Below are 17,311 nucleotides of genomic sequence, written 5' to 3'. Positions count from 1 at the left end.
AGCATCATCTACTAAGAGACCGGTTTAATTATTTGAGGTGGGGAAACTGAGGCCCAGAGAGAGCAAAGGCTCTGCCAGATGTCACACAGGATGTCAGTGGCGGGGCTGCAGCTGGAGCCAGGACTGCTTCTAGTTCACAGTATCTCTTCCCAGGGCAGGGGAGAGATGGGTGAGATGGAGTAAGTCCGTCTGTCTTGCTGTGTGGATTGAGGGCGAGATATTAGGTAAGGAATGAAGCTGAAGAGAGAGGAAGACCCCGGCACATACCAAGGCTGAGATTAAAAAAAATACAAACCCAGTGATTCCCCTCCCCCCCCCCCCGCCCCGCCCCGCCCCAGCCCTGAAGTCCAGCTGCTAAGGGCCAAGTTAGAGCCAGGGTCAAGTCCGAGTTCAAATTTGAGTCCACATTTGCTTCAGGAGCTGCAGATCCAGGCCGCACAAGCTGCAGTCAGCTTATGCGCCGCCAGGGGGCGCGCCTGCTCATCGTGATCCGAGCTGCGGGACAGAGCTGCTTCCTTCTCCAACTGCCCTGGGCACTGTAAGAGGGTGGGTGCTGGGCAGAAGCTACCCCGACCTGCAGGAAACAAAAGCGGGTTAGGGGTGGATCTGTAGGCCTGCGAGCAGGAAGGCAGAGAGACCCGGATGCCCATGCCTTCTCCGTGCCCTTCTGTCCACCAACACTAAAGACCCGATCCCTTCAGCCACACCCAGCACCCCCGCCAGGGACCCACGTGTACAGAGGCTGCAGCTGTAAATGCGACGTCTTCTGAGGCGCCTGGTACCCATAGGAGTCAAAGCCACCGATGAAGTCAACTGCGGAAGGGAAGGGGTGAGTCCTGAAGACTGGGTCCTGAAAGGTTAAGAACCCAGGACAGGAACCCATTCCTGGGTAGCCAGGCTAGGGAAGGGGTGGGTGGGGCTGGAAAAGACCACGCCCAGGATGTAAACTTGAGGGGGGGGGGCCTGTATGAGAGTGGGAGAGAGGAGGGTAAAGTGTTGCCCACCCCCAACCCAGCCATGCACCCGCAGCAGCTGGAGAGAGGCGGTCTGGTTGAAGGAAGGCCCTAAGGGTTAGATTCGGAAAAGGCAGTTCTGGGGCCTTGGTCTAAGCACCTGGACATCTGGGTCCTAACCCAGAGCGGTTACACAGACCCCCATCTATCCTTAGTTGTCTCTTCTTGGCCCCCATCTAACCCTGGGCTCCCTGGAGGCGAGGAAGCCCTGTCCACGGTGCTGAAAAGACGGGTCGCCCCGCCTCCCCGGGGTGGGGGTGGGGAGCCGCACTTACAGCTGTCCTCCTCTTCCAGGAACACTTTGCTCACATAACAGGCAAACACGAAGCCGAACAGCTGGGAGAGGGGATGACAGTCAGGAAGAGAAAGAGAAGTTGTCCCTGTCCCCTCTCCTCATATGACTCAGCGCCCTGTCCTAAGCAAACACTTAAGCTAAATACTGGTGTTTGAAAGACTCATAGGTTGTGCAGGGTGGACACTTTAATACCAGCTCTTCTAAAGGTTCTGAGTTCAATTCCCAGCAACATGATGGCTCACAACCATCTATAGTGAGAGCTGGTGCCCTCTTCTGGCGCAGGCAAAAACACTGTATACATAATAAATAAATCTTAAAAACCAAAACAAAATGACAGCCACAACCCAAAACTGTGACTGTGCTGGGCAGTGGGGGCGCACACCTTTAATCCCAGCACACGGGAGGCAGAGGCAGGTGGATCTCTGAGTTCGAGGCTAGCCTGGTCTACAGAGTGAGTTCCAGGACAGCCAAGACTATGCAGAGAAAGTGTCTCGAAATGAACAAACAAAAAAGAAAACCAAAGAAGAAATTAAAGAAAGAAGAAAGCTCCAAATGGGAGTTGCAGCCTGGCACGGCGGCATACATCTGCAACCCTAGCATTCGGAAGGTCCAGAGCTCAAGGCCAGCCTGGGCTACCTGAGACCATTAATGGGAGGGCCAGCCCTGTCCTAGGCACTTTATACAGGCAGGACTACAGAATCCTTTCACCTAACGAACGACCAGGGCCTGAGAAGACTGGGGCACAAATTGGTGAACTGCTTGTCTGAAGTCACAGTCACAGTGTGTCGCTCCACTCCCCCACTCCCCAGGGTATTCCAGTCGTACATGTAGAACTGCCACTTGCTCCTTCTCAGTGATTCTTCCTGAGTCTGGGTCTTACTCAAGGAGGAGGGAGGTATCGTAAGACACAGATCCGGGCAGGAGCAGAGGGGGGGGGCTGCAATACATAGGCGTTATCTTTTTCTAGGCAGGTATGGGGTCTGGAACCTCACTATGTCATGGAGGCTGACCTTCAACTCACAATCCCGATTCCCTGCCTCTGCCTCCTGAATGCTGGAATTGCAGGTATCTGCCATCACACCTGGTTTTGGGCTGGAGAGATGAGGGCTGGAGAGATGGCTCAGAGGTTAATAAGAGCACTGCCTGCTCTTCCAGAGATCCTGAGTTCAATTCGCAGCAACCACATGGTGGCTCACAACCATCTGTAATGAGATCTGGTGCCCTCTTCTGGTGTGCAGGCAGAACACTGTATATGTAATAAATAAATAAAATCTTTTTTTTTTTTTTTTAATTGGGGATTTAGAGTGGGGTGGGTTGGATTCTGTACTTCTGGGAATATGCAGGTGGGTGGTGAACAGGACTCACAGCTAGGAAGATCTGCAGAGCACTGCTGAGGGCTTCGATGTAAGGATAATCAAGCAGGCATCCAGTGACCGATATGACATGGTGGTCCTCCAGGGCCAGGCGGGAATTCAGAACAGGAGTCACCAGGCAGCCTGGCCCATTCTCCATCCACCAGGAGCGATGCAGGGATGTGTTGAAGGTCATGATGAAGTCCCGGTCCTGGGGGGCAGAGGGGCCTGGGATACTGAGCGGTGGGGAGGGATGCTCACCAGGTCCCATCACCACCTGGATGCTCACAGCCTGTTCTTCTCTAGCTTGATTTGTGAAGGAAATGACTACACCTGTATGTCCATACTTGACCAGTAGGTGGCAGCAGATGCTCATGTAGACATCACCGCTATCACTAGGCTGGAAAGGGTGGGAATTGAGCCTATATAGGAGCCTTTGAATTTCAGAACTAGAAGGGACAGTAAGAGGGATGGGCACACACCTTTAATCCCAGCACTCAGGGGGCAGAGGCAGGTGGATCTCTTTGAGTTTGAGGCCAGCCTGCTCTACAAAGAGTTCCAGGACAGTCAAGGCTACACAGAGAAAACCCTGTCTCAAAAAACAAAGAGAGATGGGGTCTAACTCCTCAGACACTGGTAAAATCCTCAATACAAGTTCCTATACAACCCAATGGATGTCCATTGCTCTCCTTGTGTGTGACTCTGGATAAATCTCGTCTCTCCTTGGTCCGCAATCTCCCATTTGCTAGAAGGAGAAGGGGCAGGGCTAGGTCAGCTGCTCAGAGGGTGTGCAGCCCTGTGCCCATCGATGCCTTCGCTCCTTCACCATGCTGACCAGGCACCGGACACACAGGCCTGAGACCAAGCTTCATCTCCTGTGTAACCACAATGGGTCGCTATGCTCTCTACTTTCCTTTCCCTCCGCCTGAGACAGGGTCTCTCTGGGTAGCCCTGGCTGTTCTGGAACTTGCTATGTAGACCAGGATGGCCTCGAACTTAGAAATCTGCCTGCCTCTGCCTCCCAGATGCTGGGATTACAGGAGTGGGCCACCATGCCCAGCTTCTACTTTCCTCTGTGTGTGTGTGTGTGTGTGTGTGTGTGTGTGTGTGTGTGTGTGTGTGTATACTCACTCACATGTGTGCATGCTGACGCCAGAAGCCAACACTGGGCTGGAGAGATGGCTCAGCCATTAAAGGCTAGGCTCACAACCAGAAGCCAACATTGTGTGGCTTCCTCAACTGCCTTCTCACTGTTGTTTTCTTTTAAATTTAATTATTGTTGTTGTTGTTGATGGTGGTGTGTGTGTGTGTGTGTGTGTGTGTGTGTGTGTGTGCGCGTGTATGCACATATGTCACAGAAACATGTCCAGAAGTCTGAATACCCACAGTGAGTAAAAACGCTTACTTTGCAAGCCTGACCACCCAAGCTCAATCCCAGATCCTGCAGTGGAAGGAAAAAAGGAACCAACTCCCGAAAGTTGTATTCAGACTGTGGGGAAGTATTAGAAAGGTGGAACATGCCTTTCATCCCAGCACTCCAGAGGCAGAGGCAGGCGGACCTCTGTGAGTTCCAGGTCAGCCTGGTCTACAAAGAGTCCAGGACAGTCAGGGCTGTTACACAGCGAAACTTTGTCTCAAAAAACAACAAAACAAAGCCAAACAAAAAACTGGACCAAACAAACAAACATAGCTGGGCATGGGTGGCGTACACTTTTAATCCTAGCAATTGGGAGGCAGAGGCAGGCCAATCTCTGTGAGTTCAAGGTCAGCCTGGTCTACAAAGCAGGACAGCCAATGGCACACAGAGAAACCCTGTCTTGAAAAACAAAACAAAACAAAAAGAAAAACACCAAGTGTCGGTTAGGTATGCTGGCACATGCTTTAATCCCAGCACTTGGGAGGCAGAGGCAGGCAGATAGCTGTGAGTTCAAGGCCAGCTTGGTCTACAAAGTGAGTCCAGGACAAGCAGGACTACAAGAGAAACCTGTCTTGGGAAAAAACAACAACAACAACAACAAAAAACGAAACAAACCAAACAACAAAAACAAGAGACAACACCCACACACATAAAATAAATAATAAATGAGTCTAAAGAAAGTGCAAACTGCAGTTTAAAGAGAGCAGGCCATTTGCCCAGGGTCAAACTGCTGGGCCACGCTACTACAGTAGGGACTTAAATGGAGCAGGGTCAAACCAAGAAGGCAAAGTTCTTTATTCACATATTTGGCCTCCTTTAGATCTAAAAATAGAAGCTGTGTCTCTCTGGGCTTGCTCTTCTTCCAGCTCCACACCCCTGCTTTCCTCAGCTTTTCTCCACATGACAGTTTGTTCAATTTCCCCTGAACAAAGGCCACTTAGTCTCTTTCCTTTCAGAACCATATCGACGAAGTCCTGGACCCACCAAGCCTCTGCGTCCCAGCAATAAAGCGTGCGTGTATGGCATGTTGGCCTCCTTCCTCTGAGCATCCTACCACGGGGCCAACGTACACCTGCCGTTTTCGCTGACCTCGAGAGGTCAACAGAGTCCTCAGCTCAGCTTCCTTCACAGCAAATGCTCTTTTAGCCTCGACAGTTCCATCTCTGTTTTTGAGAAGCACAGAGGAGGCCAGCAACAACAACAAAAAAATATGGAGGTCAAGCGGGCTGCACAGAATACATGAGTGTGCAGAGGGAGAAAGGGGTGTGGAAGAGATGACGTGCCAGGCCTCAGTAGGGACTGCAGAGGTCAGACTGTGCTAGGAGCACCCCGCTCCCTACCCCCCCACCCCCAGGCCTGTGGCTTACCTGGGAGAGCTGTCCAACCTCCAGGTAGAAGCAGATGATGAACGCGTTCCAGCCCACCCAGAGGACCAACCAGGCTGCATACTGTGGAAAGCAGAGGTGAGTTTAGGGGAGGGGAGGGCTTGGGTGGGGTGGGCGCAGTCAATGGAGACAGACCTCAAGGGCAAAGGGAATCTTTGCGGTGGAACCCACTCTTCACATCCTTGCAGAGCAGCCAGGCAGGCAGGCATGTCTTCTCCCCTCTGCTAAGGCCTAGAGGTGGGCTGAGCTTCTCTGGCTCACACAGCTAGGAGGCTGGGCTGGCTCTTAGCTCAGCTCCTTGGAGAGGGACCCCCTCTAGACATACTGCAATTACATTGAGGAGTTTGTTAAAAATACCAATTGAGGCCAGGCGTGGTGGCGCACACCTTTAATCCCAGCAGGTGAAATACTGTGAGTTCGAGGCCAGCCTGGTCTATAGAGCATCGAGTTGCAAGACAGCCAGGGCTACACAGAGAAAATCCTGTCTCAAAACGCGCCCCTCCCCCAAAAAGTTACACACTGGGGCTGGAGAGATGGCTCAGCAGTGAAGATGAGATTTTTTTTGGTTCCCAGCCCCTACACAAGTACAGGTTCACAACCACCTGTAACTTCAGGTCCAGAGGATCCAAGGCCCTATTCTGGCCTCCTGGAGTACCTGCACTCGCACGCAAGTGTCCCTCTCCGTAATTAAAGATAAACAAACAAATAAAATATTTTAAATGGCCTGGTGTGGTGGCGCACGTCTTTAATCCCAGCACTCAGGAGGCAGAGGCAGGCAGATCTCTGTGAGTTCGAGGCCAGCCTGGTCTACAAAGTGAGTCCAGGATAACCAAGGCTACACAGAGAAACCCTGTCTTGAAACACCAAAAAAATAAAAATAAAAAAATAAAAAATTTAAATGCAAATTGCAGGGGCTGCTGAGAAGCCTCAGCAGGTGAGGGCACTTGACGGCAGAACCGGCATGGTGGAGCTGAGCCTTTAGGAGCGGACCATTCCTAGCAAGGCACTGCAAGTCCATGTTACTGCAGGTATCAAGTATGGAGGTGGGTTCATCTACTGAGAAGCCTTTTCCCTTGCACTGAGGACCAGCAGCAGGCTGAGGATGTCCTGGGACCAGGAGTCTACGAGACCGTTAGCGGTGGAGGGAAAAACCACAGCCTCAAGCTGCAGACCATACTTTCTTAATAAAGGGATAGGGGGCCAGGCAGTGGTGGTGCACGCCTTTAATCCCAGCACTCAGGAGGCAGATGTGGGCGGATCGCTGTGAGTTCAAGGCCAGCCTGGTTTATAGCATGAGTTCCAGGAAAGCCAAGACAGAGAAACCTTGTCTCAAAAAACAAAACAAAAAACAAAAACAAAACAAAACTACCCCAAATATATATGTATATATACACATATACTCACTTACATTATCTGCTAGGAAGATTCTTTAATGAGAACATACCACACTGGTCCATTCAAAGTATATACTTTTGAGGTTTGGACATTTGTGTCTCTTTGGGCTGGAGAGGAGGGGGCAAGGAAAAGGACATACCAGGATGAGATACCGGGACCGGTACTGCACGGTGCCAAAGATGCCCAGGATGACAGCCATGATGTGTAGGAAGTTAGCCAGGATGGGGGCCCACTGGTAGCCCAGGAAATCGAAGATCTGCCGCTGGAGTGCAGCCACCTGCGGAAAGGACAGGCTGAGACAACTGCCACCCAAAAGGACAGGGACTCATTCTTTTTGTTTTTTGGGTTTTTTTTTTTGTGAGACAGGGTCTCTCTATGTAGCCTTGGCTGTCCTGGACTCACTTAATAACCAGGCTGGCCTCGAACTCACAGCGATCCGCCTGCCTCTGCTTCCCGAGTGCTGGGATTAAAGGCGCGCGCCACCATGCCCAGCCGAGGGACTCATTCTTGATACTGCAGACCGATGGTGACGCACTGAGCCCAAGGCAGCTGGTCTCTCAGCCACAGAGGGATAGATCATGGGAGGAGGGAACCAAGGCTTCTAAGCCTGATCGTGACTTTGGGGAAGGGGGTGAGAATCTGAGCCAGGGTCCCTGCCCTCTCCTTCCTGCTGGGGAACCCTTCCTAGGTGACCTCATAAGGCCATCTCTCAAACAGACAGACAGACAGACAGACAGACATGGGGCAGGGACAAGACGGCTCAGAGGATAAAGTTGCTTGTCACCAAGCCTGACTACCTGCGGCTGATCCTCACGACCACGAAGGTGAGAGAGCTGACTCCACAATGTGTCCTCTGATCTGTGCACAAGGGTTTCCCCCAAATAAATAAATGTAGTGTGTTTGTTTTTATGGGACTTGGACTAAAGCTCAGTGGTAGAGCACTTCAAGCATGTGCTCTTTGGGTTTGATCCCCAGCACTGAAAACAAAGATAGCAACAACACCCCCTCAGAGTGGAGCAGAGGGTCTGTCTGCCCAGGAATGGGGTTTGGGGGGTGGGGTGGGATTTGGGTCAAGTGAGAGATCCCAGGGTCACTTCCTGTCAGGGAAGCAGGAAGATATAGGCTGGTGCCACCACACAGATGGCAAGGCTTGGGCAGAGACCAAAGAAGCTGCAGGCTTGGGCAGGACATGAGAGAAGCCTGGTGGTGCCAGGCCCAAGCCTGGCGCCTTCCCATCTGCCTCCTGCTAGTGACAACCCTCCCAGGGCCCTGCAGATGGCTAGAGGCTTTCCAAGTTCATCTCTCCCTGCTCATGCCTTGGCAGAAAGGCAGACCTGGGATCGTTATGTCATCCTGAGGAAAGAGAAGATACAGTCCAGAGAGGACAAACGACTTGCCCAAGGTCACACAGCAGGCAGGCCGGCAGGCAGGCAGTAGAACAGACCTCTCCTTGCCGCCCGTCTCATCTAGGTACCAAGGTACCATGTTTTCCAGCAGGTACTGGCTCAGGTGGAGTGGGGAGTGTGCCTCTGTCTGCTGGGGGACTTTGGAAGGGTCATCCACCCAGCTGAGATCAGTGGACTCCACAATCCAACCCCAACCTGGGTGGTTGGCTGACCTTGGGGACAGAGTTCTTTAGGCCTGTCCTCTTCCTCTCTCCACTCTGTCTCTGTCTTTTCTTTTCTTTTTAAATTGGTGCTTGCTTTGGCAGCACATATAGTAAACTGGAACAATACAGAGAAGATTAGCTTGGCCCCTGCACAAGGACCAAATGCAAATCTGTGAAGCATTCCATTAAAAAAAAAAAAGTGTGGGGGCTGGAAAGATGGTTCAGAGGTTAAGAGCACCGTCTGCTCTTCCGAAGGTCTCGAGTTCAATTCCCAGCAATCACATGGTGGCTTACAGCCACTTATAATGAGATCTGGTGTCTTCTTGTAGTGGGCAGGCACACATGTGGGCAGAATACTGTATAAATAATAAATAAATCTTTTTTTAAAAGTGTGTATGTGTGTGCACACACTCATATGTAAGTCAGAGGGCAACTCCCAGGAGTAATTTCTGTCCTTCTACCATGTAAGTGTAGCTAGATTTTTTGATACTTTGTGGGTGCTTTTTTATTTTTTTACAGACTTATTTATTATGTATACAATAATCTGCCTGCATGTACACCTACACACCAGAAGAGGGCACCAGATCTCATTACGGATGGCTGTGAGCCACCATGTGGTTGCTGGGAATTGAACTCAGGACCTCTGAAAGAGCAGCCAGTGCTCTTAACCTCTGAGCCATCTCTCCAGCCCCCTGTGGGTGCTTTAAAAAAAATTTTGTTTGTTTGTTTTGTATTTCTTTTTATTTGAAGATTTTTATTTATTTATTTTATATAGATGAGTGCTCTATCTGCAGGACAGAAGAGGGCACCAGATCTCATTACAGATGGTTGTGAGCCACCATGTGGTTGCTGGGAATTGAACTCAGGACTTCTGGAAGAGCAGCCAGTGGTGCTCTTAACCGCTGAGCCATCATCTCTCCAGCCCCTATCACTAGATAGGAGAGAAAAAAGGATGAATGGGGAGGAGGAGATAGATAGAGATCCTTGACTCTAATTTCATTCTTCTTGTTTCTTCTTCGAGCACAACCACACCCCCTTCATCCAACAACCACCAATCCCCACCTCTTGGGGTCCTAGGATTTATATACCTCTGAAAAATTCCCAGAAATCCAAACACCACACAATTGCAGAAACTATCTGCCGCTGGCAAAACCACACCTCTGCCAGAGCATGAGGCAAATCATAGTCAGCTGCTGTGAAGCAGGCCTGCACCCCCACACCTGGGATTAAAACGAAAACATTTACATAATATTTCTGTGGCTTTGTTTGGTTGTTTGTTTGTTGTTTTGCTAAGAAACCAAAATTCCAGAATTCTCCCTACATAAAGGTCCTAGGGATAAAACTCAGGTTGTCAGGCTTGGTGTCAGGTGAATTTGTGTGGAGCCATCTTGTTGTCCCCTGACTTCTTTCAGCAACTGAAATAGAAACTGGAGCCTCCACTTTTCTTTCCCCAAGCCCTCCTGGGGCTTAGATGTACAGCTCAACTCTCATCCCCAGAGGCTGGCTGTTCCTGTCCTGAAGGGTCATCCCCTGTCCACTCCAGCACTCAGCTCTGATCAACTGACCATTCCCCTGGCATCCCCTGTGTCCCGTCCACTAGCACCTCTACATCTCTCAGAACAGTGTGCACCTCCTGGGCAAGATCGGAGGTCCCGGCCCTTCAGCAATAATGTAAAGAGGAAACCAGACATCACAAGCTCGCGCACCACCAGTCACAAGACCCAGGCTTGAGGGAGACAGATGTAAAGATAGATCTTTGCCTAAGTGTGGCAAAACACAATTCCCCCATGATTCCAGGAGTCGGGAGGCAGAGACAAAGGGAACCCAAGTCAGAGGCCAGTCTGTGCTGCATAGTAACACCTTGTCTCAAAACATAAACAAGAGACATTTTTAAAAATTAAAACTTGGGGTGCAGGGAGATGATGCCTCCATGGGTAAAGGCACTCGCCACCAAGCCTGACAACCCACAGCCAACATGGTAGACCAATCCTGCATGCTGTATGCTCATCTCCACATGTACATTTTTGATACAGTGCGTGTGCACACACACGCGAGCACACACACACGATAAATTCATAAATAGAGAGAGAGAAATGTATACGATAATTTTTAAAATTCTAATTTGTCAGCTAAGTGCACCTTGACTCAAGGTGAGTGGAAAACATTCCCAATAAACATTTTGGGTACTGTCAGGCACAGTGGTGCACACCTTTAATCCCAGCACTCGGGAGGCAGAGGCAGGCGGATCTCTGTGAGTTCGAGGCCAGCCTGGTCTACAAAGCTAGTCCAGGGCAGCCAAGGCTACATAGAGGAACTCTGTCTCAACAAACAAACAAACAAACAAAAAACAAAACAAAACAAAACAAAACAAAAAAAAAAAGAAAGAAAGAGAAACCAGGGCTGGAGAGATGGCTCAGTGCTTAAGAGCACTGTCTGCTCTTCCAGAAGTCCTGAGTTCAATTTCCAGCAACCACATGGTGGTTCATGACTATCTAAAATGAGATCTGGTACCCTCTCCTGGTGTGCAGGCACACATACAGGCAGAACACTGTATATGTAATGAATAAATCTTAAAAAAAAAAAAAAAAAAAAAAAAAGAAAAGAAAAGAAAAGAAAAGAAAAAGAAAGAAAAAAGAAAAACCAAATAACAACAGCAATAACAAAAAATCCCAACCAAACCAAAAGACATCTTGGGCACTAAAGAGTTTTACTGGGAGGGTTGTGTACTACAGTCCCAGCGCTTGGGAGGTAGAGACAGAAGAATCAGAGCTCAAGTCCAGCTTTCGGTGGATAGCTCAGCATGAACTGATCTCCCTCCCCTCCGCCCCCGCGCCCCCCCCCCCGCCCCGAGACAGGGTCTCTCTGTGTATCCTTTGTAGATCAGGCTGGCCTCAAACCCACAGTGATCCGCCTGCCTCTGCCTCCCAAGTGCTGGGATTAAAGGCGTACGCCACCATGCCCAGCTGTGAATTGATCTTGACAGGACAATTTCCTGACCTGTCTCCCTCCTGCTGGGCTTACAGGTACGCATCACCACCATCTTTCATAACATGTAATATGTTGTTGTTGTTGTTATTATGGTGTGTGTGTGAGAATGTGCTATGGTGAGCACGTGGCAGTCAGAGGGACAACTTTTGGGAATCTGTGGCTTCTGGGATGATACCCAAGATTGTCAGGCTTGGCTGGGCGTGGTGGCACATGCCTTTAATCCCAGCACTTGGGAGGCAGAGGCAGGCGGATCGCTGTGAGTTCGAGGCCAGCCTAGTCTACAAAGTGAGCCTAGGACAGCCAAGGCTACACAGAAAGACCCTGTCTCGAAAAACCAAAAAAAAAAAAAAAAAAAAAAAAAAAGAGTGTCAGGCTTGGTGGCAAGGGATTTAACCACTGAGTCATCTTCCTGTCCCCTTATTGTATGTTTGTTTGGTGACAGGGTCTCGTGTAGCCCACCCTGGGCTCACACCATGTAGCCAAGGTTATTGGTGAAACCCTGCCTCGCTTTCTGGACCGCTGAGATCACAGGCGTGTGCCACCAACTTATTGTATGCGGATAATGGTGGAAGGCAGGGACGGCTGCTGGGACTAGAGGTCATTAACTCTCTCCCTGTTATTTTGCAGCCTGCTCCCTTAAGAAAGACTCGGGATGGATGAATGCTGAGAAGAAAGCCAGCCTTGAGGATGTTTCTTCTTAGCGGTTCTGGAACTCGCTTTGTAGACCAGGCTGGCCTCGAACTCACAGAGATCCGCTTGCCTCTGCCTCCCGAGTGCTGGGATTAAAGGTGTCTCTGCCAGCACATCTAGCACCAGGCGTTTCTAATGTGGTCAGCCTATTAGCCAGGTGAACAGCCTTGTGAAAACTTCCCTATGGAAACCAGAAAGCAGGTCTCTGGGGTGACTCACACAGTCTCCTCTATCACGAATCCAAAGCCACACAGCCCCGCCACAGAAGGTAAGTCTCCTGATATTAGGCCCAGAAGACCGCAGATAAGGACAAAGCACCCAAGCTTCACCACTCCTGAAGACTTGGGGTCGTGTGCTGCCTCCCGACAGTGCCACCCCCACCCTACTCCCATCCTTGGCCCTGTCCCCACACGCTGCACCTTCCCAGCAGCTTCTTCAGGACACATTTTTTTTTTTTCTTCCTCCCATGCTCCTAAGGTCCCAACAGGGGCTGGCAGTCTTTGGATCCCCATGGTGCCCCGAGGCTCACTCTCCACCCTCACTGCCCGCCATGCCACCCAAGGCTCGGCCCCATTCTGAATACAATTCTGTTTTATGTTTGTTTGTTTTTGGACACAGGGTCTTGCTATGGAACCCAGGCTGTCCTGGAATTTGAGATCCTCCTCCCTCAGCCTCCAGAGTGCTGGGTTTACAACTTTATGCGTCCATGCCTAGCATTCATCATAAACTTAATCTGCTGGACCTGGTCCATTTCTGGTGTCCACTCCCCTGGCGTATCCAGATGCAAGAGCTAGAAACCTTGCTTCTAACTCAGGCATTCTTCCTGCTCTCTAACACCCCAAGTCCAGGGATCACTAAGAGAACAGATCTCCCATCTGACCACTTTCACCATCCATCTTTTCTCTCACCTGGCCATTCCAACCCTCTTCTCCCAGACTACTTCAAGTCTGACTGTCCCCCCCACCCACCCTACGCCCCCATCCTCTCCTCTCCAGAGTGAAGACCTAGTCTGCCTGGCTACCCCTCCCCCCTAGCCCTTAGCTCTCACCCCCAAACCCTAATTATTTATTTATCGGGTGGCTGCCAGCTGAGGGGGGATGCTGTTGCTATGGGAACCTCCAGCCCCTTGTCAAAGCTGCCTCTGGTCTCAGTAGGATGCTCTCGTCTGTCTAGACTCCAACCCCAGGGGCCCAATCCCAGGTGGGCACTGGGGTGGGAGTGGAGAACAGTACAGATGGGTCCACCTCAGTCCCAGGAAGCTGGCTAGGGCAGGCAGGAAAGAGGCCAGGCAAAGGACCATGAAACTTAACAGAAGCCCTTGCCCATCAATTCTGCAAGTCGACTACTTCGCTGGCCAATATTCCAGTCTGCTGCCATATGCCTTAGTTGCAGAAGGCTGGCTGTCTGGCGGAAGAGGAAGGTGGCTCCCTGAAGGTCCTGGAGAAGTGGGAAGTCCAGCCCAATTCTGTCTCTCACTGGCTTTGACGAGTGAATCTCCCCCCCTCTGGGGTCCTGTAGACTGGAGTGGAATCCCCAGCTTAGTCAGTGACTCATCCTGCAACCCTGGGCAGGTTCCTCTGCCTCTCCTGACCCCCATTTCCTTGATGGTGAAGTGTTCTGTCACATAAGGCGCTCAGCTAGCGCGGTGCCCGACACACAGTTAGTCCTCGGTACAAGGCAGCAACACTCCATGTACTTCGATAGTCCCCCTCCCAGTGGATTTCTGAAGCAGCTGACAAAATTACACTCGACTCAGCCCCTCATCCGTGAAATGAGGGGGTGGGCCAGAGCTGTTGCCGCAGGCTGGAAAGAGCCCCGGAGATGACTGGTGCGGCCCCTCATTAAGGCTCAGCACAGTGACAGCTGGGAGGGACAGCCACTTGCCTGAGGGGAGGGGGCTTCCCAGCTCCTAAGCTGGACCCACCTCAGGGCTCCACCTGGGGACAGCACCATTGTGTGCCAGCTCAACGAATATCTTAGCTGAGTCAAAGGGACAGCGGTGGAGACCAGGACGGTCTTTAACAAGGATGGGGAAAGGATTTAATCCATCGAATAGATTTCTTAAGCGCCTTCTGTGCCAAGCCCCTGGGCTAGGGACGGGGGGATTGAGGCAGTGCACAAGCCATGAGGCCTCTGCCTTAGAAAGCAAGGGTCCAAGCTGCTATGGTGGCGGACATCTATAATCCCAGCATTTAGGAGACAGAGGCAGGAGGGGCTACTCTAAGTTTTATGCCAGCCTGAGCTATACAGAGAAGCCATATCTCAAAGAAAGAGGAAGGAAGGAAGTAAAGAAGGAAAGAAAGAAGAAAGGAAGGAGAAGGGGGCAGGGAAGAGAAGGAAGAAAAGAAAGACAGATACGAAGGAAGGAAGGGAGAGCTAGGCCACGGGCCTCCAGTGGTTGATATGGGGACTACTGTACAGGGACCCCTCTCTGTGCCTAGTGATCTCCGGGGACTCCTTCTAGTGCATGGTGTCCCCTGCTACTTTCCGGAATCTCAGCAGCCATCCCCCGCCCCCAGTCCAGATCCCACTGGAAACCAGCCAAGTCTATCACACTGTTAAGTAAAGAACACAAGCCGCAGGACAGTATGAGTCCCCCGTGTAAAAAAACAAAAGCCAGAAAATGACACCCAAAGAGTGTGACAGTAAATGCAGCATCAAGAGCCAGGAAAAGACAACAGTTGGGAGTGGTCCCCTCATGGGGGCCCAGCATGGAGCCAGGAGGCTTGAGGTTCTAAACGCATGCACTCACACACACACACACACACCCACACACACACACACACACACACCTGGAGCTGTGAACTTGCAACTAAGATATGTGTATAAGAAAGTTAAGGGTGGGTGGGTGGGGGAGGGGGATAGCTGAATGGCAAGGCTACTGTAAGGCTGATTCAAATCCCAACACTGACACAAAAACCAGTTTGTTTTGCTTTGTTTTGGTTTAGAGACAAAGTTTCTCTTTGTAGCCCTGGCTGTCCTGGAATTCACTCAATACAACTAGGATAGTCTCAAACTCAGATATCTACCTACCACTGCCTTCCCTCCGGAGTGCTGAGATTAAAGTTTCAAAAAGCCAGGGATGGAACCGGGTGTGGTTGGGTGTAGCCTTTAACCCCCGCACTTGGGAGGCAGAGGCAGGCAGATCTCTGTGAGTTTGAGGTCAGCCTAGTCTACAAAGTGAGTCCAGGACAGCCAGGGCTGCTGTTACAGAGAAACTCTATTAGCCAGGGATAGTAGCACACACCTGTAATCCTGATACTTGGGGAGGTAGAGGCAGGAGGATCAAGAATTCAAGGTCAGCCGGGTGTGGTGGTGCAGGCCCTTAACCCCAGCCCTTGGGAGACAGAGGTAGGCGGATCTCTGTGAATTCAAAGCCAGCCTTGTGTACAAAGAGAGTCCAGACCAACCAAGGCTACACAGAGAAACCCTGTCTCAAAATTTAAAAAAGAAAAAAAAAAAATTCAAGGTCAGCCTCAGCTACATCCTGAATTTGAGGCTAGCCTGGGCTATATAAAACTGTTTCAAAACAACAACAAAACAAACATGCAAATTGGTTGGTGAGAGGGCTCACTGGATAAAGTAGTCGCTGCCAAGCCTGATACGTGACACTACAAGCCCCTGGGCCAGCCTATTCCAGAAGCTTCCTGGCACTCACAGCTTTGCCTCCTCCAGCCTGATTTCACCCAGATCATGCCCTCTTCTCTATCAGGTGCTGCGGGTTAAGGGCACCTCACCCTGCTGCTGTTACCCAGACAGGAGGCGGCTGACTCTAGAACCGGGTCCCACATCTAACTGCTTTCCCAGACAGTGGGGGGCGGGAGTGGAGGCAAGAGAATAGACCAAGCGCACCCACTGAATAACCCTGCCACTGACAGGCCCTCCTCTCCCAGACACACTGTTCTGAAAGCACAGCACCCATTCATTCATTCATTCACTCATTCATTCTGTAGATGATTCTTTAAAGACTGCTTCTTAGGCTGGCCAGTGGTGGCGCACACCTTTAGTCCCAGCACTTGGGAGGCAGAGGCTGGTGTGTCTTTGTGAGTTCAAGGCCAGCCTGGTCTACAGAGACAGCCAAGGCTACACAGAGAAATCTTATCTCAAAAAAAAAAAAAAAAATTTGCTTTTTAATATTATATGGTGTGTGTGTGTGTGTGTGTGTGTGTGTGTGTGTAGGTCGAAGGACAACTTTCAGAGATCAATTCTCACTTTTCGCCATGTAGGCCCCCCTGTGTCAAACTCAGGCCATCAAGGCTTGGCAGCAAGCGCCTTTTCCTGCTGAGCGAACCCTGTGCCTTTTGTGGGCCGAGTCCTGAAAACTCAGTGGTGACGAATGATCTGAGCTCCTGTCCTACAGACGCTGCTTGCATCATTTCTCAACTGTAAGGACCCCAGTACCACATGTCCAAACCCCAAGAAGGAGAAGAAGAAACACAGAGAAGTGAGGTGCACGCTTCTCATACAAAGGAACAAACCCCAACTGACAACCTTAAGGGTCTACCTCAGTGTTCTTTACTAAGTACGGCTGTGTGTTTGCACGTGCTCACGCGTGTGTTTTAAGATTTATGTTATGTGTATGGTATTTTGCCTGCACGCACAGATATGCGCCCCACATGCATGCCTGGTGTGACAGACCCCCCCTGGAACTGAAGTTACAGACAGTTGTGAGCTACCATGTGGGTGCTGGGAATTGAACCCGGGTCCTCTAGAGGAGCAGCCAGTGCTCTTAAACCGCTGAGCCATCTCTCCAGCCCAGTACTGCTGTTTGTTTGTTTGTTTGTTTTTGGTTTTTCGAGACAGGGTCTCTCTGTGTAGCCTTGGCCATCCTGGACTCACTTTGTAGACCAGGCTGGCCTCGAACTCACAGCGATCCGCCTGCCTCTGCCTCCCGAGTGCTGGGATTAAAGGCGTGCGCCACCACGCCCGGCTCAGTACTGCTGTATGCATGTTACATCTCCTAGTCCCATCCCAAGGTACAGATGAGGGGACTTGAGGCCCCAGAGCTGTAGAAGGCTCATGTGTGAAGACACCAAAAAACCTCAGGTTCTAGCTACTCTGCATCCCAAGCTCACTCCACCCTCTCACCGGCTCTTGGAGCTGAGTGACTGGGCCTGTCTGTACACTCCAGCAAATCTGTCTGTCCTTGGGCCTTCCTGCTGTGGCC

General features: G+C 50.9%; 1 protein-coding gene and 1 non-coding gene across 2 annotated transcripts in view; one reads left to right on the top strand and one right to left on the bottom strand.

The window, feature by feature from the left end:
• Positions 1-343: 343 nt before the first annotated feature.
• The window catches only part of Nkain1 (sodium/potassium transporting ATPase interacting 1), a 44,535-nt gene continuing 27,567 nt past the window's right edge, over positions 344-17,311 (bottom strand). The window contains exons 2-7 of the mRNA XM_051171347.1: positions 6,997-7,134; positions 5,445-5,525; positions 2,674-2,871; positions 1,289-1,349; positions 732-813; positions 344-574 (exon numbers count right to left, since the gene is read on the bottom strand). Of these exons, the coding sequence (XP_051027304.1) occupies positions 565-574; positions 732-813; positions 1,289-1,349; positions 2,674-2,871; positions 5,445-5,525; positions 6,997-7,134 (570 nt within the window). The 3' untranslated portion in view covers positions 344-564. The remainder of the gene's footprint in view (positions 575-731; positions 814-1,288; positions 1,350-2,673; positions 2,872-5,444; positions 5,526-6,996; positions 7,135-17,311) is intronic.
• Positions 8,553-8,658, top strand: LOC127212134 (U6 spliceosomal RNA). Its single transcript, XR_007833514.1, has one exon. It is a non-coding gene; the product is annotated as a U6 spliceosomal RNA (small nuclear RNA).

Source organism: Acomys russatus, chromosome 29 (genome assembly GCF_903995435.1).
Source record: "Acomys russatus chromosome 29, mAcoRus1.1, whole genome shotgun sequence".
Lineage (NCBI taxonomy): Eukaryota > Metazoa > Chordata > Mammalia > Rodentia > Muridae > Acomys > Acomys russatus.
Note: the sequence above shows the minus strand (reverse complement) of the source record. Positions and strands in the feature narration are given on the sequence as shown.